Source organism: Dipodomys merriami, unplaced genomic scaffold (genome assembly GCF_024711535.1).
Source record: "Dipodomys merriami isolate MVZ:Mamm:240054 unplaced genomic scaffold, mDipMer1.0.p SCAF_177, whole genome shotgun sequence".
Taxonomy (NCBI): Eukaryota; Metazoa; Chordata; class Mammalia; order Rodentia; family Heteromyidae; genus Dipodomys; species Dipodomys merriami.
In genome coordinates, this window is record NW_027203126.1 from 1,078,742 (window position 1) to 1,105,848 (window position 27,107).

At 48.0% G+C, this 27,107-nt stretch overlaps 1 protein-coding gene across 4 annotated transcripts in view; it reads right to left on the reverse strand.

Annotated features, from left to right (window-relative positions):
• Nucleotides 1-17,288: 17,288 nt before the first annotated feature.
• LOC138829847 (calcium-binding protein 1) overlaps nt 17,289-27,107 on the reverse strand; it is a 68,535-nt gene continuing 58,716 nt past the window's right edge. For all 4 annotated transcript variants that reach the window (XM_070026401.1, XM_070026400.1, XM_070026398.1 and 1 more), the window contains 5 exons: nt 23,590-23,620; nt 23,186-23,329; nt 21,072-21,181; nt 20,704-20,851; nt 17,289-17,746 (listed from right to left, as the gene is read on the reverse strand). In XM_070026401.1, coding sequence (XP_069882502.1) covers nt 17,721-17,746; nt 20,704-20,851; nt 21,072-21,181; nt 23,186-23,255 — 354 coding nt within the window. In that variant the 5' untranslated portion in view covers nt 23,256-23,329; nt 23,590-23,620 and the 3' untranslated portion in view covers nt 17,289-17,720. The remainder of the gene's footprint in view (nt 17,747-20,703; nt 20,852-21,071; nt 21,182-23,185; nt 23,330-23,589; nt 23,621-27,107) is intronic.

A 27,107-nucleotide genomic window follows, 5' to 3' on the forward strand; every position in this document is an offset into this window, starting at 1 on the left:
GAGTGCGGTGCGGGCGAAGGCCAGCCTGGGCACCCGGGCTGCCAGGCGGTGGCACAGTTCTCTCCCTGCTCCTTGGCGGTTCTCCCAGCGCTCCCCTACCCTAGCCGTCGCAGTACTCAGAACGCTGCCTCGTCTCCCCATTTTTCCAGTGGGAACGCAGACTAAGAAAGGCTGAGTGTTTCCCAAACCGCATCCCCGTAAGTTTAGAGCCCAGGCCAGGCGTGTGCGTGTGTGTGTGTGTCATTCTACAAATACTTATCCAGCCCTTTCTATTTGATTTATCAGATTTATCTGGTAAAATACTGGAAGCACCAAGGGATGGTGGCTCACGCTTGTCAGCTACTCAGGAGGCTGAGATCTGAGGATTGCGGTTCAAAGCCGGCCCAGCTGGGAAGTTGGAGAGACTCTTACCTCCAATAAGCTACTCAGAAAAAAGCCGGAAGTGGTGCTGTAGCTCAAGTGCTAGCCTTGAGCAAAAGCATCTCAGGGACAGAACCCAGGCCCTGAGTTCAAGCCCCAGGTCCGGCAATAAATAAATAAATATACAGAAAGCCCAACTGAAGTTCAGTTTGAGGCAAACAAATGGAACAAGCCGGACACCGGTGGCTCACTCAAGCCTGTAATCCTAGCTGTTCAGGAGGCTGAGATCTGAGGATGGTGGTTCAAAGCCAGCCAGAGCCAGAAGTGGAGTTGTGGCTCAAGTGGTAGAATGCTAGCTAGCCCTGAGCAAAAGTGCTCTGGGACACTGCCTAGGTCCTGAGCTCAAGTATCAGGACCACCACCACCAACACACACACAGTTATTGCTTAGCACATAAGTAGAGCTATGAAAATTCAAGTCAAGTTTGAATTTTAAACTGCCTGTGGTGGTGTTTTTTTGTTTTGTTTTTGCTAATTAATTGGAGATAAGATGGGCTGGGAAGGTGGCTCAGTGGTAGAGTGCTTGCCTTGCATGCATGAGGCCCTGGGTTCAATTCCTTAGCACCACATAAGCAGAAAAAGCCAGAAAGGGCGCTATGGCTCCTGTGGTAGAGCACTAGCCTTGAGCTGAGGGACGATGCCCTGGCCCTGAGTTCAGGCCCCATGACTGGCCAAAACAACAAACAAACAAAAAAGACTCTTTTTTGTTGTTGGTCGTGGGGCTTGAACTCTGGGCCTGGGCGCTATCCCTCAGCTCTTAAAAACCTCCCTGCCTTGGTTGGCTTCTAGCACCAAGATCCTCAGATCTCAACCTCCTGAGTAGGTAGAATTACAGGTGGGAGCCACCAACACTTGGCTAAGCAGTAACTTTTTTTTTTTTTCCTGGGGCTTGGGTACTGTCCCTGAGCCTCTTGGAGCTCAAGGCTTGTGCTCTACTACTTGAGCTACGGTGCCACTTTTTTTTTTTTTCCGGGGGGGCGGGGGGGGGGGGTCTGATCATGGGGCCTGAACTCTGGGCCTGGGCGCTATCCCTCAGTTCTTCAGCTCAAGGCTAGCACGCTAGCCATAGCACCACTTCTGGCTTTTTTTTTCTGCTTATGTGGTGCTAAGGAATCGAACCCAGGGCTTCATGCATGCAAGGCAAGTGCTCTACCACTGAGCCACCTTCCCAGCCCTACAGTGCCACTTTTAAGCAGTAACTTTTGTTATCCCTGAGCAAAAACACACCTTAGGCACCCCTGCCACCTATTCACACCAGAGTCATAGATTTTGAGCAATGTGTGACCTAATTACTTATTTAGGACAGTGGCAAATGCCATAAAGAAAAATGGAGAATAGTAGGAACTAAAATGCAGCAGAATTCCTTCCCCCATGGAAGTAGTTCTGATTCCCTATTAAGTATGAATTCTCTGCCAGGGTTCAATCTCCAGAACCACAAAGAAAAAGAAAAACAACTTTATTCTCCAGGCCCTACAGGGATAATATTTGGAGGCTTCCCTTCTTGCTTTCCCCCGGTTTTGGAAGCCTCTGCTCTTCTTTTCTCCCATAGATTCTGTGGCTCCCAAGGGCATCTGCTCCTGCACCTGGGGTTTAATTGCTATACTCCACTCCCTGAAAACTCAATTTTAGAGGACCCTGTCAACATGGAGGCTTAAACAGCTCAGGGGCATGGTGCAAATGGAGAACAGAGGCACAGAAAAGCACTGGGGTTTTGTCTTTTCCAGGCAGGTGGCTGAAGAGTCCACACTCTAATCACCTGACTATCCTAGCTGCAGCAACTCAAAAGTTACATTATTTCAGTCTAGAAGAAATAATTCGAAAAATGAATTAAGCCTAGCTAGGCATGGTGGCACATGCCTGTAATCCCAGTCCTCAGGAGGCTGAGGCAGAAGAAGGATTGAAAGTCTGAGGCTACATAATAAGACTAGTCCTGGATTTTATTTTATTTTTTTTTGGGGGGGGTCCAGTCATGGGGCCTGAACTCTGGGCCTGGGCGCTGTCCCTCAGCTCTTCAGCTCAAGGCTAGCGTTCTACCACTCTATCCACAGCGCCACTTCTGGCTTTTTTCTTTTTGCTTATCAAACCCAGGGCCTCATGCATGCAAGGCAAGCGCTGTACCACTGAGCCACCTTCCCAGCCCTGGTCCTGGATTTTAAAATAGAGCCAGGGCACTGTCCTTGAACTTATTTTGCTCAAGGCTAGCGTTCTACCATTTGAGCCACAGCTCTACTTTCAGCTTTTTTTCTTTAAAATTCTGTTTTTGGACTTTATTGGGGAGAAGGGTCTCACAGACTTTCCTGTTTGGGCTGGCTTTGAACCATGATCCTCAGCTCTCAGCCTCTTGAGTAGCTAGGTTTATAGGCTGAGCAACTGGCACCCAGACACTTTTTTTTTTTTTTTTGTCGGTCATGGGGCTTAAACTCTGGGCTTGGGCACTGTTCCTGCCCTCTTCAGCTCAAGGCAAGCGCTCCACTGCTTGAGCCACAGCTCCACTTCTGGTTTTCTAGTGGTTTATTGGAGATAAGAGTCTCCCGGACTTTCTGCCCCAGCTGGCTTTGAACCGTGATTCTCAGATCTCAGCCTCCTGAGTAGCTAGGATTACAGGTGTGAGCCACCAGCACCCAGCCAGACACAATTTTTTTTTAATAAAATTTTTGAAAAATTAAGCCAGCCTTATTTTCCCATTTTGTGCTGGTTATATTTGAGACAGGAGATAGGGTCTTGTTTCCTTTCTTTCTTTCTTTCTTTCTTTCTTTCTTTCTTTCTTTCTTTCTTTCTTTCTGTGTGTGTGTGTGTGTGTGTGTGTGTGTGTGTGTGTGTGTGTGTGTGTAGAGAGAGAGATACACACACGTATATATATACATGCTTCATTCTATGGCCAGGATGACAATCATGCCACCATGCCTGGTTTCTTCTGTTGAGGTTCTGAGTCTGTCAGACTTTTCGATACTGGCTGGCCTAAAACCTTAATCTCGTATCAAACTCCCATATAGTTCGGTATAGGAGGTAGGATCCACCAAGCCCAGTTACAACATGATAATTTTTCTACCTCGGCTGGTGTCAATCCATGATCTTCCTGTTTTCAGCCTCTCAAGTAGCTAGTATTACAAAAGCCACTGGTACCTTGCTTGATTAAATCTTTAAGGAAGCCTCAGAAGGCCTAAACTTCCAACTTTCTCTTAGGGCTCCCTACCCCCTCCCCCATATCTTTGTTACTCCAGGAAGTGAGCAAAACACCTGGCTAAGTCCCCAATGAGCTATTCAGATTTCATTCCCATTTGGGCCAATCTTTTTTTTTTTTTTTTTTGTCAGTTGTGGGCCTGAACTCTGGGCCTGGGCGCTGTCCCTCAGCTCTTCAGCTCAAGGCTAGCATTCTACCCCTTGAGCCACAATGCTTTTTCTTCTTATGTAGTGCTGAGGAATTGAACCCAGAGCCTCATGCATGCAAGGTAAGCGCTCTGCAACTGGGCCACCTTCCCAGACCCTGGGTCAACCTTGAACCAAGGAGCCTGGGTCCCTTTTTTGAGATCCAGGGGTTTGGGATTACAGGCATGTGCCACCATGCCTAGCTAGGCTTAATTCCTTCTCTTCTGTAAAACATAAATTCAGACACCCTGGAGGCAAGGTGAGCATGGGATATGAGTCAGGTTGCCAGGGTGCTATGTCTAGGTCCACCATTTACCCACTATGTAGCCTAAGTATTGTGAGTTTGTGTCCAGGACCCTGAATTCAAGACTTCATGCCCGCTTGTGACTTGCCCAGACAAGTCACCTTAAACAGCTCTGTTTGCTTCAGCAACAATAGATGACAATCAATTTAGAAAAAAGGTCCAGGGCTGGGAAGGTGGCTCAGTGGTAGAGCGCTTGCCTTGCATGCGTGAGACCCTGGGTTCAATTCCTCAGCACCACATAAGCAAAAAGAAAAAAGCTGGAATTGGTGCTGTGGCTCAAGTGGTAGAGTGCTAGCCTTGAGCTGAAGAGCTGAGGGACAGTGCCCAGGCCCAGAGTTCAGGCCCCATGACCGGACCCAAAAAATAAAATAAAATAAAATAAATAAAAAAGAAAAAAAAAAAGAAAAAAGGTCCAAATAATCCCTCTCTTGTGTTTTATAAATTGTGTGATAACTTGTAAATGGAGACTTCTTGCCAGTGTGCAGTCTCCAGTTCGGTGGACTGTTCTTTTGTATGAATAATAAACTCTTTATTTTCTTTTTTCTTTTTTTTTTTTTTGCCGGTCATGGGGCCTGAACTCTGGGCCTGGGCACTGTCCCTCAGCTCTTCAGCTCAAGGCTAGTGCTCTACCACTGGAGCCACAGCACCACTTCCGGCTTTTTCTGTTTATGTGGTGTTGAGGAATCGAACCCAGGGCCTCATGCTTGCAAGGCATGCACTCTACCGCTGAGCTACCTTCCCAGCCCCTGAATAATAAACTCTTTAACATTTTTTGTTGTTGTTGTTGTTGTTGTTTTGTCGTTCGTGGGGCCTGAACTCTGGGCCTGGGCACTTTCCCTCAGCTCTTCAGCTTAAGGCTAGTGCTCTACCACTTGAGCCACAGCACCATTTCCACCAGCTTATGTGGTGCTGAGGAATCGAACCCAGGGCCTTATGCATGCAACCCAAGCACTCTACCACTGAGCCACCTTTCCAGCCCTCTTTAACATTTTTAAGTTCATCTGATTTTAGTTTTGAAGTAGTGCCTTGCACAAGCCAAGCCATCAACCAAGTGTTATCCTGAAATGAAGAGATGTACCCTACTCCCTCCACATACTAAAAGGTTGTTTGGTCTGTAGTTTTAGAAATGGCCTCAGAGCTCAGTGTGCTTTGGTTTCTGTTTGAGATAGGGTCTCCCTACACCAAGCTGTCCTTGAACTGGTGATCCCCTGCCTGCACCTTCTGATGGGATTACAGATGTGTACTGTCATGCTCAGCTCCGAGTTTTCCATTTAAACAAAGAAAAAATACATGCTTCCTTCTCTTTTTCTCTTTGTGCCAGTACTGGGGGCTTGAACTTAGGGCCTGGGTTCTGTCCCTTAGCTTGGGCACTGTCTCTGCACTCTTCAGCTCAAGGCGTGCTCTACTGCCTGAGCCGCAGCCCCACTTCCAGTTTTCTAGTGGTTAATTGGAGATAGGAATCTCACGGACTTTCCTGCTCGGGCTGGCTTTGAACCGTGATCCTCAGATCTCAGCCTCCTGAGTAGCTAGGATTACAGGCATGAGCCACCAGTGCCCAGCTTTGTCCCTTAGCTTTTTGACTCAAGGCTGGCATTTTATTTTTATTTTTTATTTTTTTGCTGGACCTAGGGCTTGAACTCTGGGTCTGGGCACTGTCCCTGAATTTCTTTTGCTCAAGACTAGCACTCTATCACTTGAGCCACATGCCACCTCTGGCCTTTTGTGAGAAGTTTATTGGAGATGAGTCTCACGGAATTTCCTGCCAGGGATGGCTTTAAACCATGATCTTCAGATCTCAGACTTCGGAGTGGCTAGAATTATAGGTGTGAGGCACCAGCACCAAACTGCACACCCCTTTTGGCTGAAGGACTCTATGTCCTTTGTGGGTCTGAGACTATACGCAACTGCTACAGGGGCTAGTGAAATTTGTAGTATATTTAACAAGGGATTTCCTGACCAAGCCCTTTCCCTTTGCTTTCTTCATGAGCTCACAGCATACGTAAACCTCATAATTTACTATCCTAGTTACCTGAGGAAAATTGAATTGCTTGAAGACAGGAGCCAGCTGTTTTCAAATGCCAGGCACTGCTCCTAAGAGCAGACATTTATTCCTACAGAACAGTCTGGTTGGAGACGTGGCTCAAGTATGAGAGGAGCCCTGAGTTCAAACCCCAGTACTATAAAACCAACAAACCAACATAGGCTCATTGGAGAGAGCCTGGTTTAGAGGGAAACTCCAGGACTAGCCAGGAAAGTCAAATTTCTAGCAGCTGAGAAGCTAATCCTGCTCAGGACTGAGATGGGGGTTAGGGAAAGAGTCACAGGGGCTTGGGGAGGTGAAGAAACAGACTCATAGCCTAGCTCTACTTCTTAGAGCCATATTGTTTCTAGAAAGTCATCTCTCCTCTCTGGCCTCGGCTTCTTCATCTGTTACTGGATATAACAAAAAGACCCAATATGAAGGGTTATGGGAGCCCTTCACTGAGTGTCTGGAAAAGCTTTTCAAGCACAGTAGCTATTCAAGCCATAAGGAGGAATAATTCTACCTGGCAATCTGATAGTAGAAAATTCCACCATGAAGAACTCAGGCTAAGGAGTCGGGAAAAACCCTGGAACTCAGGGGGAGGGCAATGCCCCCCAAAGGAACCAGAGTTCAAAAGTAGAAGATGGAACAGCTGTTTATGAGCCCCTGGAGGCAATTTCGCCTTGACCCACAACACTGGAAAAGAAGTGTGTCTTCCTGTTACAGATAAAGATCTGAAGAACAAAGCATGCTATTAAATCTTGCCTATTTTAAGTTAATGGGATATCCCTCCCCCGCAAGGATCAGTTCACAATAAAAGTTCAAAAGGTAAACACGGAGAAGTGGGTGGGGACCAGCCTAGCCTTCTGCTTGGCTGGTGTGTATTCCTGGGATGCTGAGGTAGGTGGTCCAGTCCCAGAGCCAATTGTCCTCACCTTGAGCCTCTGGGAGTCAGACCACAGGGGAATCAGAGCCATCCCGAGAGGCAGGGAGCCTGCCCGAGGTGTCTCTAACCTTGGCCCCCCTTGGGCAACTTGAACTCGGTAATCTAGCCAGGTTTCCAACTTCAGGGGAAAGAGAATGGACTTGGCATATGTTTGCTTCCCCCAGGAGGATGTGAGTCACAGAGAAGAAGGCAGCCATGTATAGCATGGCTAAGGACACAGGCAGAAAACACAAGCCCTTTCCCAGCCAGGTGCTCTTGGGAAAATCATTTCCTCCTGCATGGCCTGGGTTTTCTCCCCTGTGAACAAGGCACATTCATCTTCCACCCAGGCAGTAAAACTCTTCATGTTGAAAGTATTCTCAGGACATCAGCTGGGAGGTTTTTTTGGGGTTTGAATTCAAGTCTTACACTCTTTTTTTGCCAGTCATGGGGCCTGAACTCTGGGCCTGGGCGCTGTCCCTCAGCTCTTCAGCTCAAGGCTAGTGCTCTACCACTGGAGCCAAGCACCACTTCCAGCTTTTTCTGCTTATGTGGTGCTGAGGAATCGAACCCAGGGCCTCATGCATGCAAGGCAAGCACTCTACCACTGAGCCACCTTCCCAGCCCAAGTCTTACACTCTTGTTTAGCTATCTTGCTCAAGGCTGGCATTCTACCACTTGAGTCACATCTCTACTTTCTGGCTTTTTGCTGATTATTTGGAGATAAGAGTCACATGGGTTTTCCTACCCAGGCTGGCTTCAAACTTGGATCCTCAGACCTCAGCCTTATGAGTAATTAGGATTACAGGTGTGAGCCACCAGCATCTAACATAGGTCAGCTGTTTCTGTTATCCCTCCTAGTTTTGTTTTGTTTTTTTTGGCAGGATCTTGCTGCATAGCCCAGGCTGACTTTGAACTTGTGATCCTCCTGTCTCAGTCTTCTGAGAGTGGGATTACAGGTGTATACCTCCACACTTGGCCTTCTTCTACATTTTCTTTGTATTAAGGATATAATTCACTGGAGTTAGGGACACCATGAACAATCTTCATGTATCTTATTTTGGGAGTTGTGGTGCTTGATCTCAGGGCCTGGTAGCTCTCTCTGAGCTTTTTTTTTTTTTCCTGGTCTTGGGCCTTGAAATCTGGGCCTGGGTACTGTCCCTAAGTCCCTTTTGCTCAAGGCTAGCACTCTGCCACTTGAGCTACAGCACTACTTCTGGCTTCTACTATGATTAATTGGAGGTAAAGGTCTCATGGACTTTCTTGCCCAGGCTGGCTTTGAACCACAATCTTCAGTTTCAGCCTCCTGAGTAGATAGGATTATAGGTGTGAGCCACCAGCACCTGGCTCATTTTTCTTTTTGAGACTTCATCTACATAGATCAAGATGGCCTGCTACTCTCTCTGTAGTCCCAACTGACCTAGAACTTGTGATCTTCCTGCCTCAGTCTCCCAGGTGCTGATATTACAGGGTTGTGTCACCACATCAGGTTTCAGAGACAATTTTCATCATCTCCTATAATCCTCTCCTATATGCAGCATCTCCTATAGCTTGTGGAGTTCTATCCCCTCTCTCAATCTCAGTTTCTTTATCCATAAAATGGAGTAAGATAATTAATGGCACACTTACCAAGGCTGCACACATAAAGAAAGCAGCTGCTCTATTCTTTCCAGTCTCCTCCCTACAGCTAGGCAAATGAAGGAAGCAACCAGATGGAATATTTACAACTAACATTTGCACTTAGGATACGAAATAGTCGGTTTACTTGTCGGCAGTCCCTCTAGACCAGAACTTCCTGCCGTGGTGGAAAAGTGCTATATCTGTACTACAAGTGCAGTTGGGTTGGCGGGTTTTTTTTTTTTTTTGGTTGCTATTTGTTTTTTCTTTTTTAATTTTGTTTTGTTTTGTGGCTACTAGGGCCTCAGCTTGCTTAAATACCTCCAAGCTGATTTTTTTTATTGGTTAAATGGCGATGGAGTCACACAGACTTTTCTGCCAGGACTGGCCTTTAATTGTGATTCTCCAGGTCTCAGCCTCCATAGTAGGTAGAATTACAGGCTACATGTGGCCATCTAACACAAAAATTGTGGCTGATGTGCCCCATGGTGTGTGAAACTGAAAAGGCTATCAGAAGGAGTGACTGGGTAAGGAAAACAGTTCACAATAGCTATATTATGATACTCTGGTGGGGCTTGAAAATAATAGCAATGCTTTGGTTCTGGTATTCTGCCTTGGTGGCTCCAGCCAGTGCCAATGAAATCTACATTACATTTTAATAGATTTAACTCTTTCTTTTCTTGTGTGGTACTAAGGATTGAACTCAGGACCTCATCCTTGCTAGACAAGTGCTCTACCACTGAGAAAGTTCATGAAGTTAAACTTCTGGGGCCACGTGTGGCCAGTAGCCATTGGACTGGACAAAGTAGTTGAGACTATAAGCTACATGAAAGCAAGGATCAAATCTCTTTTTACCTTGACATCCCAGTACCTACTAGTGGAGCTGGCAAATAGAAAGTGCTCAGTGTGAGCTGGGAATGTGGCTTAGTGGTAGAGTGCTTGCTTAGCATGCATGAAGCCCTGGGTTCAATTCCTCAGTACCACACAAACAGAAAAAGCTGGTAATGGTGCTGTGGCTCCAGTGGTACAGTGCTAGCCTTGAACAAAAGAAGTTCAGGGACAGTGCCCAGGCCCTGAGTTCAGCCCCCAGGACTGAAAAAAAAAAGAAAGAAAAGGAAAGAAAGAGAAAAAGAAAAAGTAAGTGCTCAGTGTTTGTGTACCAAAGAAAGACCAACTAGGCCAGCTTCTGGTGGTTCATGCCTATAATTCCAGCTACTCAGAAGGCTGAGATCAGAGGATCCCAGTTTATTTATTTATTTATTTGCTTCTTTTGCTCAAGGCTAGCACTCTACCACTTCATTCACAGCACCAATTCCAGCTTTTTCTGCTTATGTGGTACTGAGGAATTGAACCCAGGGCTTCATGCATGCTAGGCAAGAACTTTACCACTAAACACATACCCAGCCCCCAGTGGATCCCAATTTAAAGCCATCTCAGGTCGACAAATCCAAGCGATTTTTATCACTAATTAACTAGCAAAAAGCCAAAATTGAGGGTATGACTCAGGTGGCAGAGAACCAGCCTTACGTAGAAAAGCTAAGGAAAAGTTTCAGGCCCTGAGTTCAAGCCCCACTACTGGCATAAAAGAGAGTAAATTATGAGAGAGCCTGGTGCGGTGGCTCACGCCTGTAATCCTAGCTACTCAGGAGGCTGAGATCTGAGGATCATGGTTCAAAGCCAGCCTGGGCAGAAAAGTTCATAAAACTCTTAGCTCCAATAAACCACTCAGAAAACTGGAAGTGGCACTGTGGCTCAAGTGGTAGAGCGCTAGCCTTGAGCTGAAGAACTGAGGGACAATGCCCAGGCCCAGAGTTCAAGTCCTATGACTGACAAAAAAAAGAGAGAGAGAGAGAGAGAGAGGAAGAGAGAAAGGGAGAAAGAAAGAGGAGAGAGAGAGGAAGAAAAGAAAGAAAAAAAAGGAAGGACGAGCAAGCAGAAGCAGGAACTAAACAAAAATATCCTACAATTATTCCTCCTCTTTCCCTTCAAGTGTCCAACACTTGTCTGTAAAATGGGGAAATTAGTGTTTCCTATATCATAGGGTTCTTAGGAGAATTAACACGTTAATTAATTAATATGTGTGAAGGGCTTAAGAGAATGCCTGGCTCATAGCTAGTAAGTGCTTGTTAATTAAAAATAAACCTCAGCCAGGCGTGGTGATTCATGCCTATAATCCCAGTACTCAAGAGGATGACGCAGAAGGATTGCAAGTTCAAGAATAGCCTGGACAATATAGTGAGTCTCTGTTTCAAAAAGCCAACCCTCCCTACCCTAAAACACACACACACACACACACACACACACACACACACACACACACACAACCCCATTTTCATTTAAACTATGAATTCTCCCCCCTTTTTTTTTTTTTTTAAATAAATCCAGTTATATTTAAGCTAGATGGCAAGGATTATATGACCCAGAGCAGGGAAGTCCATAACAGCTTTATCTCCAGTTAACCAGCAAAAAGCCTGAAGTGAGCCAGGCACCGGTGGCTCATGCCTGTAATAATCCTAGCTACTCGGGAGGCTGAGATCTGAGGATTGTAGTTCAAAGCTAGCCAGGGCAGGAAAGTCCTTGAGACTCTTATCTTCAAGAAACCACCAGAAAACCAGAAGTGACCCTGTGGCTCAAGTGGTAGAGCACTAGCCTTGAGCTGAAGAGCTGAGGGATAGCACGAAGACCCAGAGTTCAAGCCCCACAAATAACAACAACAAAAAAGCCAGAAGTGGAAGTATGGTGCAAGGGGTAGAACACCAGCTTTAAACAAAAAACCTAAGGGACACCACCCAGTACCCAGGCCCTGATACCAGCATAAATGAGCACGTGCACGCACGCACGCACACACACACACACACGGTTGATCAGAGAGTAGACTCTTGGTTTCTCAAGTCCAAATCCTTTGCCTTTTTCCCAATTCCATAGCAATTAGTATATATAAGGAGACCTCCACCACACAAGGAAATGGTCCCAAAGACCCAAGACCAGAAAAGCCAGAATGGGCAGGAGGGGCAAGGCCTAGAGTCCTTCCTGCCCCTGAGATCTGTGTCCATAAATGGCTGTCACCTTCTACATCCCTGACCTCACAGCCATGTAATGTAACAAGGTTTTGTTGTTGTTTTGTCAGTCAGGGGGCTTGAACTCTAGGCTGGGCGCTGTCTCTGAGCTCTTCAAGTCAAGGCTAGCGCTCTACCACTTGAGCCCCAGCACCACTTTTTTCTTTTTGCTTATGTGGTACTGAGGAATCGAACCCAGGGCCTCATGGATGCAAGGCAAGTGCTCTACCACTGAGCCACCTTCCCAGCCCCAAGGCCATATATTTTATGTGCTCTGCAGAATAAAAATGAAATGTGATGGTGTCTTCCTTCCTTTCATCAATTGGTCAGTCAAGAGGGAGAGCGCTAGCCTTGAGCTGAAGAGCTGAGGGACAGCGCCCAGGCCCAGAGTTCAGGCCCCACAACTGGACCCAAAAAAAAAAAAAAAAAAAAAGAATAGAAGGAGGCTGGACATGGTGGTGCCTGCCTGTCATCCCAGCTACTGAGGATCCAGAAGTAGGAAGATCACAATCAGGCCAGCCAGGGCAAAACTGGAAGACCCTACTGGAAAAACAAACTAAAACACAAAGGACTCTGGGGGGGTGGGGTGGGAGATTGGCTCAAATGGTACCACCTTTGTCCAGCAAGTATAAGGTCTTTAATCCAATCCTTAGTATCAGGGTGAAAAGCATAGTAGATGGAAAAGCATTCCAGGCATAGGAAATAGAATGTATGAAGCACTCAAACCAAGAGCTCTACTAAGCATAATGAGATTTTCCTCACAACCACCAACAGGAAGGTGAAATTATTGTGAATAGAGAGGCTTAAGGTGTTAAGGTAGAAAAGGAATTTTTCTTTTTTTTCTTTTTCTTGTAGGTCATGGGACTTGAACTCTGGGCCTGGGCACAAGGGAGCACTCTACAACTTGAGCCAAAGTGCCACTTCCAGTTTTTTGGTAGTTTATTGGAGATAGGAGTCTCACGGACTTTCCTTCCCAGGTTGACTCTGAACCACAATCCTCAGATCTCAGCCTCCTGAGTAGCTAGGATTACAGGCGTGAGCCACCAGCACCTGGCAGGAATTTTCTTCAACACATATAACCTATACACACATCCTTTACCTTAAGTGGCAGAGATGAGGTCAGAACCAAAGGCCTGTCGGACACCAGTGGCTCACGCCTGTAATACCAGATCACAGTTTGATGCCAGCCTGGGCAGGAAAGTCTATGAGACCCTTATCTCCAATTAACCACCAGAAAACCAGAAATAGAGCAGTGACTCAAAGTGGTAGAGTGCTAGCCTTGAACAAAAAAGCCCAGGCCCCAAGTTCAAGCCCTACAAATAAACAAAAAAGAACCCAGGACCTTTTTTTTGGGGGGGGGGGGGGAGTCCGGTTGTGGGGCCTGAACTCTGGGCCTGGGCGCTGTCCCTCAACTCTTCAGCTCAAGGCTAGTGCTCTACCACTTTAAGCCACAGCACCACTTCCGGCTTTTTTTCTTTTTGCTTAAGTGGAGGAATCGAACCCAGGGCCTCATGCACGCAAGGCATGTGCTCTACCACTGAGCCACCTTCCCAGCACCCCCAGGACCTTCTTAACACCAAAGCCCAGGTGTCAATCACGATGCTCAGAGACAGAGGGGTCTCTTTCTAGGAAAGACAGCCAGCCATTAGCTTGAAGGCAGGAGCAGGTAGCAGGTCCCTGGGAGAGGAGAAAGGGTGAGCCAGATGGGCAGAACAGGATCAGGACTGTGGTCTTATAGGACCAGGGCAGTGCAGGTGGCCGCTGCCGGGTCATCAAGAGCCAGATCCCAGATGTAAGCCATGATTATCTCATCACTGTCAATGAGAGATTTGGACGCAGATATTAGTGAGCGCTACGTCCACTCACCAGTCCCTGTTCCGTGAGAGGAAATCACTGAGATAGGCGGGCACATGGAGGCACTGCAAATCATAAAAATCAGAGCAAAAGTTGTAATAATGCTTACTGTATGCCAGGCACAGTCCAAGGGCTTCACATATTACATTCTTATCTCAGTATTCATTGGCGGGGGGAGTTCAAGGACCCCCACAAATACTAAAATTTGAAGGGGCTTAAGTCTCTCATCTAAAATGGCATTGTAAATCTGGTGTTGGTGGCTCACACCCATAATCCTAGCTGTTCAGGAAGCTGAGATTTGAGGATACTAGTTTGAAACCAGCCTGGGCAGGAAAATACCTGAGATTTTTTTTTTTTTTTTTTTTTGCCAGTCCTAGGGCTTGAATTCAGGGCCTGGGTGTTATCCCTGAGTCTTTGTGCTCAAGGCTAGTGCTCTACCACTTGGGCCACAGCACCACTTCTGGATTTTTTTGAGTGGTTTACATAAGAATCTGACAGACTTTTCTACCTAGGCTGGCAACGAACTGCATCCTCAGATCTCAGCCTCCCTCCCAAGTAGCTAGGATTACAGGCATGAGCCACTGGCACCCAGCTTGCCTGAAACTCTTATCTCCAATTAGCCACCAAAAAGCCAGAAGTACTCAAATCGTAGAGCACCACCTTTGAGGGAAAAAGCTAAGCACAAAACTCTGAGGTCAAGACCCAGTACTGCCATACACAAAAAAGCATTTGCCTAGCATGTATGGTCTTGAGTTCCATCCCTAGCACTGCAAAACAAGTAAGATAAATATCAGCTGAATATCTACATGAATGAGTGAATTCAACTTTAAGTGGCCCAAGGAGGCAAAGACCTTTCTAGCCAGAAAGAGCTTTTTGAGGATGCTCCACAGCATCATAAAGTATTAAATCAGGGGTATGGGACTCTGGGAGAGAACACTCTTGGGACCCAGCTAGTCCCTAACTCCACCCTCTCCTTGTGGTTTCCCAGAGGCCCCTCAATGCCAGCTGCCAGACCTGTCTCCATGGGCCTTCTTTGTACAAATTGCCTTCCGAGCCACTACATTCAGAAATCTGTGGCGATCTAGCGTCTCCCGGGCAGAGCTAAGCTGAGTGGGGTAGGCGGGGGGGTGGGGGGGTGTGCTACCAGCCCGTATGTCGAGGACCAGAGCCAAGGGCTTAATCTCAGAATTGGATTATTCTAGTGAATTTGGAGCCCCAGTCCTGCTGGGCTGAAGGACACGGGGATTACACAGGTCTCTGGCTGGAGGCCGGGGCCCACAGGGTTTCCCACATTGCCTGCCAGGTCTGAGAACAAGCATCCTCCACGGCTGCAGCAAGAGCCACTGGCTCTATCCCTTAGCCTGGTAGCCTGTCTCAGCTGCCGGGAAGCATGTTTCCTCCCACATATCTGGGACTTAGGATGGAGTTCTGACTATGGCCCATGGACAAGCAGCACTAGCTAATCCTGGGAGCTTGTTAGGGAGGCAAATTCATCAGCCACATCCTAAATAAAGACTAAGAATCATTGGGAATAGGTCTAGATTTGTGGCTTGAAAAAAATAATCCTCCAGGTAAGGCTGGGTGCAGGTGGCTCACATTTGTAATTCTATCTACCCAGAGGCTGAGCTCTGAGGATCATGGTTCAAAGCCAGCCTGGGCAAGAAAGTCATTAAGACTTTATCTTACAATTATTGTTGTTCTTTTGTGCCAGTCCTGGGGTTTGCACTTAGGGTCTGGGCACAGTCCCTGAACTTTTTTGTTGTTGTTCAAGCCTAGCACTCTACCACCTGAGCCACAGCTCTGCTTCCAGTTTTTTTGGTAGCTAATTGGAGATGTCTCACAGATTTTACTGCCCCGACTAGCTTCAAACCACAATCCTCAGATCTCAGGCTCCTGAGTAGTTAGGATTACAGAGGTGACCCACCAGCGCCAAGGTCAATTTAATCACCAAAAAGGCAGGAAGCAGAATTATGACTCAAGTGCTACAGTGCCAGCCTTAAGTAAAAAAGCTAGGGGACAGTGCCAAGGTCCTGAGTTTAAACCCCAATACTAACACACACACACACACACACGCGCGCGCACACACACGCACGCGCGCACACACACACACACACACACACACACACACACACCAGGTGATTTTTTTTTTTTTGTCAGTTATGGGGCTTTTGTCAGGCACTGTGCCTGAGCTCTTCAACTCTACCACTTGAGCCACAGAGCCACTTCCAGTTTTCTGGGGTTAACTGCAGATAAGAGTCTCAAGGAAGTTGGGCACCAGTGGCTAACACCTGTAATCCTAGCTTCTCAGGAGGCTGAGATCTGAAGATCATGGTTCAAAGCCAGCCTGGGCAGGAAAGTCTGTGAGACTCTTAGTTCCAATAAACCACTCAGAAAACCGGAAGTGGCACTGTGGCTCAAGTGGTAGAGTGTTCGCCTTGAGCTGAAGAGCTCAGGGGCAGTGCCCAGGCCCAGAATTTTAAGCCCCAGGACTGACAAAAAGAAAGTCTCATGGACTTTCCTATCCAAGCTGGCTTTGAACCATGATCCTCAGATCTCAGCCTCCTGAGTAGCTAGGATTATAGGCGTGAGCCACCAGTGCCTGGCCCAGGTGATTCTTATTCATGGTAAAGAACCAGTAAGTTGGCATATACTGGCTACCTTGCGTATCCAAGTATGTCCCGAGCCTACCCACAATTCTCCTGGGCTCCTTCAACTCTTCATTTGCAGAAGTTAATTGCAATGCCTATAGTGGCTCTATTCTATATGGCCCCATTGCATAATCCCAAAGTTGCCCACATCTGGCAGCCCCAGGAGTATACAATTCAACGCCTTGTGTTTACTCTATATTAATCCTTTTATCAACTCTGCCACATGACACTTGAGGTTCAGAGAAGGCACACAACTGGCCCAAAGTCACACAGCAAGCAAACTCAAGGCCTGAGCACTATATATCCGCTTCCCACCTCAGGAGACATAGCAGCTGTTTTGACACCTGTCTCTTCAAACGGTTAGGACTTCCTCCAGGGAAAAGTCCTTGATGTCACTTCCTCAGGAAAGTTCTCCCTAGAGCAATCTGGCCTCCTAATTCTACCCTGCTTGAAGGTCACACCAGATGTGTTTACGTCATGTCTGTCTCCCTAACCAGTATGGAGTAGGAGTGAGTCAGGAAACGGTCCAGCCCTGTGAGATGCTTCCCCAGCACTCCTCCTCCCTAACTACACAATCACCTCTCCCCATCCCCCTCTTAGAGAAGAGCACCAGGTCTTGGAAGTTGCAGGGTTATGTTACTGAGCAGGACACTCAGTAACTGCATGCAGGGTACAGGGAAGACCAGCCAGTTCTGGGAGTGCAGGTGTTAGTTATATCCAGTGCATCATCTAACCAGGCTCAAGAAGCAAAGCAGTGGCTTATACCTGTAACCCTAGCTACTCAGGAAGCTGAGATCTGAGGACTGTGGTTTGAAACCAACCCGGGCAGAAAAGTTGGTGAGACTCTTATTTCCAATTAGACACCAAAAAGCTGGAAGTGGCCCTGCAGCTCAAGTGGGAGAATGCCAGGCTCCAGTGAAAAAATACAAGTGAGAGATCAAGGCCCTGAGTTCTACCCCCCAGGACCATGCCCAGGCACAGGCACAGACACATATCCCCCCTCCCCAGCCCACAGAGAGAGAGAGAGAGAGAGACAGAGACAGAGACAGAGAAGCAAAGACCATCCCTGGTTGTCATTCTCTTGGAAACATGTTTATTGGTTCTGAGATCACAGGGCTGAGGCGAGCTGGGACAGGCATAGAGCTAAGGAGGGCAGCGAGAGGCTCTGCCCCTGGGCAGACATGCTGTGTGGGGTCTGCTGGCGGGCTCCCCCGCCCACCCAGCCAGCAGCGGCTGGGCACATGGCACTTGGCGCCTGGCGTGACCTCTGCCGGCTTGGCGCGGTGGCCTCCTCGGCGGCGGGCGCCCCCTTTCCAGTTGCAGGAGTTGTGAGTCTTTCACAGTGCGGAGGGGTGGGGGTCCGGGGCGGGTACCTCCCCGGGGTGCAGGCAGGCCCCTTCCGCCAGTACATCCTGGGCTCTCGGCGGCTACAGCGGGGCGAGGCGAGTTCCTGCTCCTCTTCGCCCCACCTGTGGGGGCTTGGCAGTCCTGGAGGGGCCCTCAAGGCCTCAGCGGGACATCATCCGGACAAACTCTGGGAGGGGACAGGGGGGGACAGGAGGTGGCAGCAGTCAGGGTCGAGCCGCCTTCCCTACCGCCATTAACTCCCAACTGAATGGGGTCCAGTCCCTCAGGTCCATTCTGCCCCTCCAACCCTTCTTCCACCCAGCGGCCAGGGCTTCTTTCTAATCTGCAATCTGACCTCTGCTCAAACATCCCAAGGCTCCCACGGGCGCTGTCCAGTGTCCTGACATTTCCTACTCTCCCCTTCTGTACTACACCCCCATCTGTTCCAGCTTACTCACACCTCATTTTCAACTCGCAAGATGGTTTGCATGCTGTCTCTCCCTCCCTCCCATCTTCTGTCTCCTCTCAGTTTTCCTATAACAGGTCTCCTTTCCCAAAACTCTTATTTTTTCTTTTTCTTTCTTTCTTTCTTTTTTTTTTTGGGGGGGGGGTGGGTGGGGAGTGGTTCTAGGACTTGAACTCAGAGCCTCATACTCTTCCTTGGCTTTTCTACTCATGGCTGAATTTCTACACTTGAACCACACCTCCACTTCCAGATTCTCACTGGTGAACTGGAAGCTCTTGGATTTGTCTACTCAGAATGGCTTTGAACCCAGTTCCTCAGATCTCAGCCTTCTGAGAGCCTCAGATCTCAGCCTTCTGAGAGGCCCAGCTCTCAGACCTTCAAGACTTTATTTATTTATTTTTGACAGTTGTGGGGCTTGAACTCAGGGCCTGGGCACTGTCCGTGAGCTCTTTTTGCTCAAGCCTAGTGCTCTACCACTTTCTGGTGGTTAATTGGAGATGAGCGTCTCACAAGCCGGGCACCAGTGGCTTATGCCTGTTATCCTAGCTACTCAGGAGGCTGATATCTGAGAATTGTGGTTGTGGTTCAAAGCCAGCCTGGACAGGAAAGTCTGAAAGACTCATCTCCAATTAACCACCAGAAAACCAGAAGTGGTGTTTTGGCTTAAGTGGTAGAGTGCTCACCTTGAGCTGAAGAGCTCAGGGGCAGCAGCGCTCAGGCAGAGTTTAAGCCCCACGACCAACAACAACAACAAATAAAGACTCTCACTGATTTTCCTGCTCAGACTAGCTTTGAACCATGATCCTCAGATCTCAGCCTCCTGAGTAGCTAGGATTACAGGAGTGAACCACCAGCTCCCAGTGTTCAAGACCCTTTTTAAGAACAATTTTTGTTTCACAGCAAAACGGACTGAAAAATATGAGATTTTCTGCACCCACACTCACACATGCACAGGCTCCCCACCAGAAAGATCCCACACAGAGTGGCACATTTGATTTGATGAACACAGGTCTGTGCATACTAGGCAAGCACTCTACTACTGAGACCCTTTTATAAGTTGTGCAGGCTGCCTCTGAACTTACAATCCTCTTTCCTCAGTCTCAAGTAGCTGCAATTATAGGCAGGTACCTGCACACCCAGTTTAGAGTTCACTTTTGGTGCTGCATTCTATGAGTTTGGACAAACATATATATGATGATATATCTCCATTAGAGTAGTTTCATTGCCCAAATCTCCTGTGTCTTGGAAACCTCTGATTTTTTTGTTATCTTTTTTGTTGTTGTTTCTGGCTTGAACTCTGGGTCTGGGCACTGTCCTTCAGCTCTTTAGCTCAAGGTGAGTACTCTACCACTTGAACCACAGCACCACTTCTAGTTTTCTGGTAGTTAATTGGAGATAATAGTCTCATGAACTTTCCTGCCCAGGCTGGCTTCGAACACCATCCTTGGATCTCAGCCTCCTGAGTAGCTATGATTACAGGTGTGAGCCACTGGTGCTTGGCTTGTCTATCATTTTTGTCTTTTCCAGAATGTCATATAATTGGAACCATATACTGTATAGCCTTTCAGATTGGCTTCTCAGTAAGATGCATTTATAGTCCTTCCATGTCTTTTCATGGCTCGATAGCTCATTCCTTTTTATTTTGCCAGTCCTGGGGCTTGAACTCTGTCTGGGCTTGAGCACCATCCCTAAGCTTTTGTGTTCAAGGCTAGTGCTCTACTACTTTGAGCTACAACTCCATTTCCAGCTTTTTGAACAGTTAATTAGAGATAAGAGTCTCATGGACTTTCCTGCCTACGCTGGCTGTGAACTGAGATCCTCAGATCTCAGCCTCCTAAGTAGCTAGGATTATAGGCACCGACGCCCAGCCAAGCTCATTCCTTTTTTTAGTGCTGAATAATATTATGTTGTCTGGATATACGACTTTTTTTTGGTACCAGTACTTAGCACTTGAACTCAGGACCTGTGTGTGTCCCTAAACTTTTTTTTCAAGACTAGTGCTCTACCACTTGATCCACAGTTCCACTTTTGATTTTAACTAGCTAATTGGAGATAAGAGTCTTATGGACTTTTCTGCCCAGGCTGGTTTCAAACTGTGATACTCAAATCTCAGCCTCTTTTCTTTTTGGGTCCGGTCATGGGGCCTGAACTCTGGGCCTGGGCGCTGTCCCTCAGCTCTTCAGCTCAAGGCTAGCACTCTACAACTTGAGCCACAGCGCCACTTCTGGCTTTTTTCTTTTTTGCTTATGTGGTGCTGAGGAATGGAACCCAGGGCCTCATGCATGCAAGGCAAGCGCTCTACCACTGAGCCACCTTCCCAGCCCCAAATCTCAGTCTCTTGAGTAGCTGGGATTACAGGTGTGAGCCACCAGCCACACCTTGAACAAAAGAAGCTCAGGGACAGTGCTCAGGACCTGAGTTCAAGCCCCAGGACTGGCAAAAAAAAAATCAGAATAGTAGAAAGGTGGATGGATGGAAGGATGATGGCTGGATGGATGAGTGGATGGGTGCATAGAGGGATGGACAGATTGGCAAGGAATTCAGTAGAGGGGTAAGAGGAAGGAAGGCAAGGGAATACAAAGTTGGGTTGAATTAATCATGTGCTGGATACACCATTGGAGGACTCCGTAGATGGCCACTGCTGGCTTGCCACTCTCTCACTTTCAAATTCCACCTACCTTCAAAGTCCACTCGTCCATCCCCGTTGAGATCCACATCTCGGATAATTTCTTCTATGTCTCGGTGTCCCACTTGATGACCCAGAAGCTTCCTCATAGCCTCTCGCAATTCACTGGTGCTTATCTCCCCATCACCATTGGTGTCAAACTAGAGCAGGAAGGAGAGCAAGGTAGCTACCTCATGGAGACTGTCAGCAGTAGATCCAAGGCTGAGCTTTACTTCAAAAGCCTCCTTTCCCTCAGGTCCCCTCTGGGTTAAAATTCTCTCCCTGGTCTGGGACCCGGGGCTGGGCTTCTTTTCAAGCAGCTATCTGGAGACTGGAACCCTAACAGCCTGCCCCACCCACCTGTGCTTACCTATTACTCACCTCTCGAAAGGCATCCCGCAGTTCCTTTACTCCAATCATATCTGCTGTCTCTGCCAGGAGTTTAGGTCCCATAAGCTCTACAAAGTCATCGAAGTCCACATGGCCACCCACTGAAGCAAGAAGGGCTAGGTCACTCACAACCCATCCTATCTCCACTTCCAGCTAGGTGTTTGTTAGTTGAGGGCTGCCAATCCCTTCTTTATCTCCTTTTTCTAGGTCAAAGGTATTTGGGGGGGGGGGAGGAGGGTCGGGTGAAGCTTGAACTCTGGGCCTGGATGCTGTCTCTCAGCTCTTCAGCTCAAGGTGAGCACTCTATCACTTGAGCCACAGCATCACTTCTGGTTTTCTGGTGGTTAACTGGAGATAAGAGTCTCACGGACTTTCCTGCCTGGGCTGGCTTTGAACTGCAATCCTCAGATTTCAGCCTCCTGAGTAGCTAGGATTACAGGTGTGAGCCACCAGCACCTGGCTTATAAGACTCTTAACTCTGATTAACCATCAAAAAGCCAGAAGTGGTGGTGTGGCTCAAGTAGTAGAATGCCAGTCATAAGCAAAAAAAAAAAAAAAAAAAAGGTAAACTAAGGGACAATACCCAGGCCCTGAGTTCACGCTCCAAAATAAATTTTAAAAAATAGCCGGGCGCTGGTGGCTCACGCCTGTAATCCTAGCTACTCAGGAGGCTGAGATCTGAGGATCGCGGTTCAAAGCCAGCCCGGGCAGGAGAGACCGTGAGACTCCTATCTCCAATAAACCACCAGAAAACCGGAAGTGGCGCTGTGGCTCAAGTGGTAGAGCGCTCGCCTTGAGCTGAAGAGCTGAGGGACAGCGCCCAGGCCCAGAGTTCAAGCCCCACGACCGACAAAAAAAAAATAAATAAATAAAAAAATAAAAAAAAATAAAAATAAAAGAAGTTCAGATGGAGAGACCCAGACGCGCTCAGAGAAGGGCAGAAGAGAGATATTGAAGCGTTGGGTGCCTGGCTGTCACAGGCCATGTCCCAAGCTTTACCCTTGCTGTGAAAACACCAACCCAACTTCCAAGTGGCTCTCAGTTGGTGGGAGAGCCAGAGGGTTAGCACCTACCTTCCTACTTATAACGGTTGTCATCCGGGGACTGCTCAGCCAGTAGCAGGGAATAACCCCCTGCTGACAGAATAGGTGGGTAAGAGGGTCCCATATCACCTCCCAGAGCTCCCAGCACACTCACAGGTAGCTGGTTGGAGAGTTTGCCCTAGGTCTGCTCTTTTCCTTTCTTCTCTCACTTCCTACTCCATTCCAATGCTCTCTTTTGTCCCCCCACAAAACAAATGTCTGTATCTAGATCCCTGTCTCAAGAAAATATAGACTAAAATAGAAAACAACAGTACTGCCAAGAAAAAAAAAAAGAGCTAGGCAATGATGGCTCATGCCTGTAATCCATATTCAAAAGGTTGAGATTTAGAAGGATCAAAGCCAGCCCAGGCAGAAAAGTTCATAAGACTCTACCGTCAAAATAACCAGCAAAAAGCCAGGCTAGAAGCTTGGCTGAAGTGATAGAATCAGCCAAGCAAGCAAGCCAAGTGAGCGTAAGACCCTGAATTTAAACCCTGGCACCAGCAAACACACACATACATGCAAAGGAAAAAAACAAACAATGAAACAAAACAACAAAACCCATAGAACATCCTTTTGATCATTTTTTTTCTTTCTTTGAAATCAGGGCCTGGGTACTGTTCTGAGTTCTTTTGGTAAAGGCCAGTGCTCTTCACTTTGAGCTATAGCTCCACTTCCAGTTTTCTGGTGGTTAATTGGAGATAAAGAGCCTCACAGATTTGCCTGCCCAGGCTGGTGATGAACTGTGATCCTCAGATCTTAGCCTCCTGAGTAGCTAGGATTACAAGCATGAACCACCAGTGCCCAGCTCCTTCTGATCATTTCTTACTGTGAGCCAGCTAGCTGTGGGACTGTTAAAAAAAACTACCTCCTAATTAACTCTTGTGCTCCATTCCCCTTTCACAGGTGAGGAAATTGAGAGCACAGAGCTGGAAGTATTTTTTTGGGGGGGGGAGGGCAAGCAACATTGTCCCCCAGGCCTGTCTAACAAGGAAGGAAGGAGGTGTCTGCAGAGGGACTCACGGTTCATGTTGATCTGCTGAGACAGCTCGATGAGTTCCATCTCAGTGGGCATGTAGCCCATAGTACGCATGCAGTTCCCCAGGTCCCGGCAGTTGATATAACCATCTTTGTCCTTGTCAAATTCTCGGAAGGCCTCTCGGAGCTCTGGGGAAGCAAATACAAGCAGATGTAATTGGAAGCAGGACCAGCAGAGCATCTGGGAGCAAAGGCAGCCCAGGGCCAGCCAGTTTGGAGAGATGGTCCCAGGAGATCCCAGGACTCCAGGGCCCCTCATTCACCTCAGGCTCACTCCTTTGATGGCTGGTACCAGTGCAGGGCCCCTGCTCCCTGTAGAGCCCCAAGTGTCTCTGCCTCTCTTCTCAGTTTCCCTCCCACACCTCCCTTTCCCAAGGGCCAAATTTTACCTTCGATCTCCTCTGGCCGAAGTGATCTGTCCTGAAACAAAAGAACATGTCCTATTAGCCACAGCGGTGGGGGAACTGGAAGTCACAAAATTCTGTCAACGGGGACACTGGATGGAAGGTGATGGGAATGGAGCGGAGGTTTGTCTGGATGGTGTCCTTGAAGGGAGATGGTGTGGCTCCTTAGGCCACAGAGACACTCCCCTGCTTGTTTTGAATCCCAAGGACCCAGCCACTTCCCCAAGCCACAGCCTTATTTCAGACACAAGAATGGGTCAGGCAGAGCTGGTCCAGAAGCAAAATCTGTAAAGAAAACAGGACTGGAAGAGGTCACCACAGAGAGAAGAGAATGTAGGAGGAGCCAGGCAGCAGAAGCCTGCAAGATAATGGGAGGAGATGGGATTGCAGGGGGAGGGGAGGCAGGGACCACATAGGCAGCCCCAGAGGGAGAAGCGGGGGGGGGGGGGGGGGTGCACCCTGCTTCCCGGGCAGCACTCCACCTTCCCCAACTTGGCCCCATCTTCACACCTTGCCCTGTCACAGGACATGGCATAGGACCCTGGAGGCCACTAGTGCCTCTGGCAGCTGCCAGGGTCCAAAGCACATCAGCTTTCAGCAGGGCCCAAGGAAACCCTGAGTCCAGGTGTCAAAACAGATGATGGTGAAATCTCCAAAGATCAGGCCCAGAGGAAGCACGGGGCAGGCTCCAGATAGAGATTACCATGGCCCCAGGGCTGCCCAAGAGGAAGCCAGACTGGCATGGAATGAATATGGGTGACCAGATGGACATGATTAAGTTTCCAAACTGCCTCACAGTGTTCTAGCTCTCTGCCTTGGGGCAGAGAGAAGACAAGGCAGGTGTGGGCACCCGGATGTTTGAACACATCGCTGCAGGCACAGCACAATGAGCTTGCAGAGTGGCTCTGTTGTGCACACAAGCTGTTCCAGCCAATGTGGCCAGGGTGAGTGAGTGCAGACTAACTGTCCACCCACTCTACACTGGCCCCAGAAGAGGAGCACCAGCACTGGGAAGTCCGAGAATGGAGTAGGAAGGGAAGGGGTGCTGATGTTGAAAGTGGATGTGAGCAAGCAGGCTGCAAGCTCCCCAGGTCCCAGGCTGTATTTACAGCTGAGGGGAGGAGGACCAGCCTTCAGGGATTCTTTTCTGGCTACCACAGGAGGCCTTGGTTTCAAAGGTTGCTCAAGCAGTGGCACTAAGGTATGCCACTCCTGTCCTCCTGTCCCCAGACAGGCTCACATGTTCCAAGACTTTTTAAAAAATTAATAGCTTATTTAGTTATTTTTGGTGTTGGTACTGGGGGTGAACTCAGGGCCTAGCAATCCCCCTTGGCTCTTTCTTTTGTTGCTGTTGGTTGTGGGTCCCTGAGCCTCTTGTGCTCAAGGCTAGTGCTCTACCGCTTAAGCCACAGTGCTACCTCTGTTTTTTTTTTTTTTTTTCTGGTCGTGGGACCTGAACTCTGGGCCTAGGTGCTGTCCCTCAGCTCTTCAGCTCAAGGCTAGCACTCTACCACTTGAGCCACAACGCCACTTCCAGCTTTTTCTGCTTATGTGGTGCTGAGGAATAGAACCCAGGGCCTCATGAAGGCAAGCGCTCTACCATTGAGCCACCTTCCCAGCCCCACTTCCAGTTTTTGAGTAGTTAATTGGAGATAAGAGTCGCATAGGGATTTTCTGGCCCAAGTTGGCTTCAAACCACAATCCTTAGATCTCAGCTTCATGAGTAGGTAGGATAACAGGCTTGAGCCACTGGCACCCAGCTCCCCTTGTCTGTGTGTGTGTGTGCATGCTGTTCCTAGGGCTTTAACTCAGAACCTAGGTATTGTCTCTGAGCCTTTTTTTCCCTTTACTGCTATAGTGTTCTACCACTTGAGCCACAGCTCCACTTCTGGCCATTTGGTGGGTTAATTAGAAATAAGAGTCGTATGGATTTTTCTTCTTGGCCTGGCTTTGAATCGTGATCCTCAGATCTCAACCTCCTGAGTAGCTAGGATTACAGGCATGAGCCACCAGTGCCTACCTTCCTCTTTTTTTTTTTTTTTTTTTTGGGTCCGGTCGTGGGACCTGAACTCTGGGCCTGGGCACTGTCCCTCAGCTCTTCAGCTCAAGGCTAGCGCTCTACCACTTGAGCCACAGCGCCACTTCCAGCTTTTTTCTTTTTGCTTATGTGGTGCTGAGGAATTGAACCCAGGGCCTCATGCATGCAAGGCAAGTGCTCTACCACTGAGCCATCTTCCCAGCCCCTACCTTCCTCTTTTAGTCCTCTTGTATTCCCAGAACTCTTGGAACAGCAAAGCCAGGCACCCGTTCACAGTATGCTTGTGTCCAGAGCCTGGGTATTTTTGGTTCACACACTGTTGTGTCTTTTGCTCTATACAAAGAGGGGTCTGGGTGATGTGATCTGGACTAGAGCTCAGGATGCACACTGGTATGGCAGGGAAGTGGTGTGCACCAACTTGGGGGGTCAGATGGGAGGAAGTAGCTACACAGTCATTTTCCCTCAAAGGAATGAACAAGACCTTGGGCCTTAGAAGTAGACAGTCCCAAAGACTGTCCTAGCTGTGGCATTTTGAGCAAGTCATTTCTCTCCTCAGAGCCCTGGTCTCCTTATCTATAGTGTAGGTTAAGACCAGTACCTCTTTTAAAGGGCCTTTGTAAACATATAAGACAAGACTTGTACTGAGCATGTGCAAGTCAATAAATGCAAGCTACAAATGTTTGTATCTGTAAAATGACACCATCACCCTCTTCCTGTGACTATTCAGTCACCTGAAGGAAGTGGTCCAATACAGTAGCCACTGGCCCCATGTGGCTTTTTAAAACTTATGTTGGAAGACTGGGGGGTATAATCCAGTAATAGTTTGTCCTTAGAATGCTGAAGGCCCTGGGTTTGATGCACACAAAAAATAAAATACGGGCTGGGAAGGTGGCTCAGTGGTAGAGCGCTTGCCTTGCATGCATGAGGCCCTGGGTTTGATTCCTCAGTCCCACATAAGCAGAAAAAGCCAGAAGTGGCGCTGTGGCTCAAGTGGTACAGCACTAGCCTTGAGCTGAAGAGCTGAGGGACAGCGCCCAGGCCCAGAGTTCAGGCCCCACAACCGGCAAAAAATAAATAAATAAATAAAATACCTCTTGCATTAGAATGAAATCGAATGGATAATTCAGCTCACTAGTTGAACTAGTCACATTTAGGATGTGGGCAATACTCACATGTGCCTACTGGCTACTATTTGAGACAACACAGATTTTAAGAACAATTTAATCATCATAAAAACTTTCCTGGGGCTGGGAACGTGGCTTACTGGTAGAGTGCTTCCCTACTATGCATGAAGCCCTGGGTTCGATTCCTCAGTACCACTGACATAGAAAAAGCTCGAAGTGGCTCTGTGGCTCAAGTGGTAGAGTGCTAGTCTTGAGCAAAAAAAGCTCAAGGACAGAGTTCAGGCTCTGAGTTCAAGCCCCAGGACTGACAAAAACAAAACAAAACGCAACCAAAAAACACC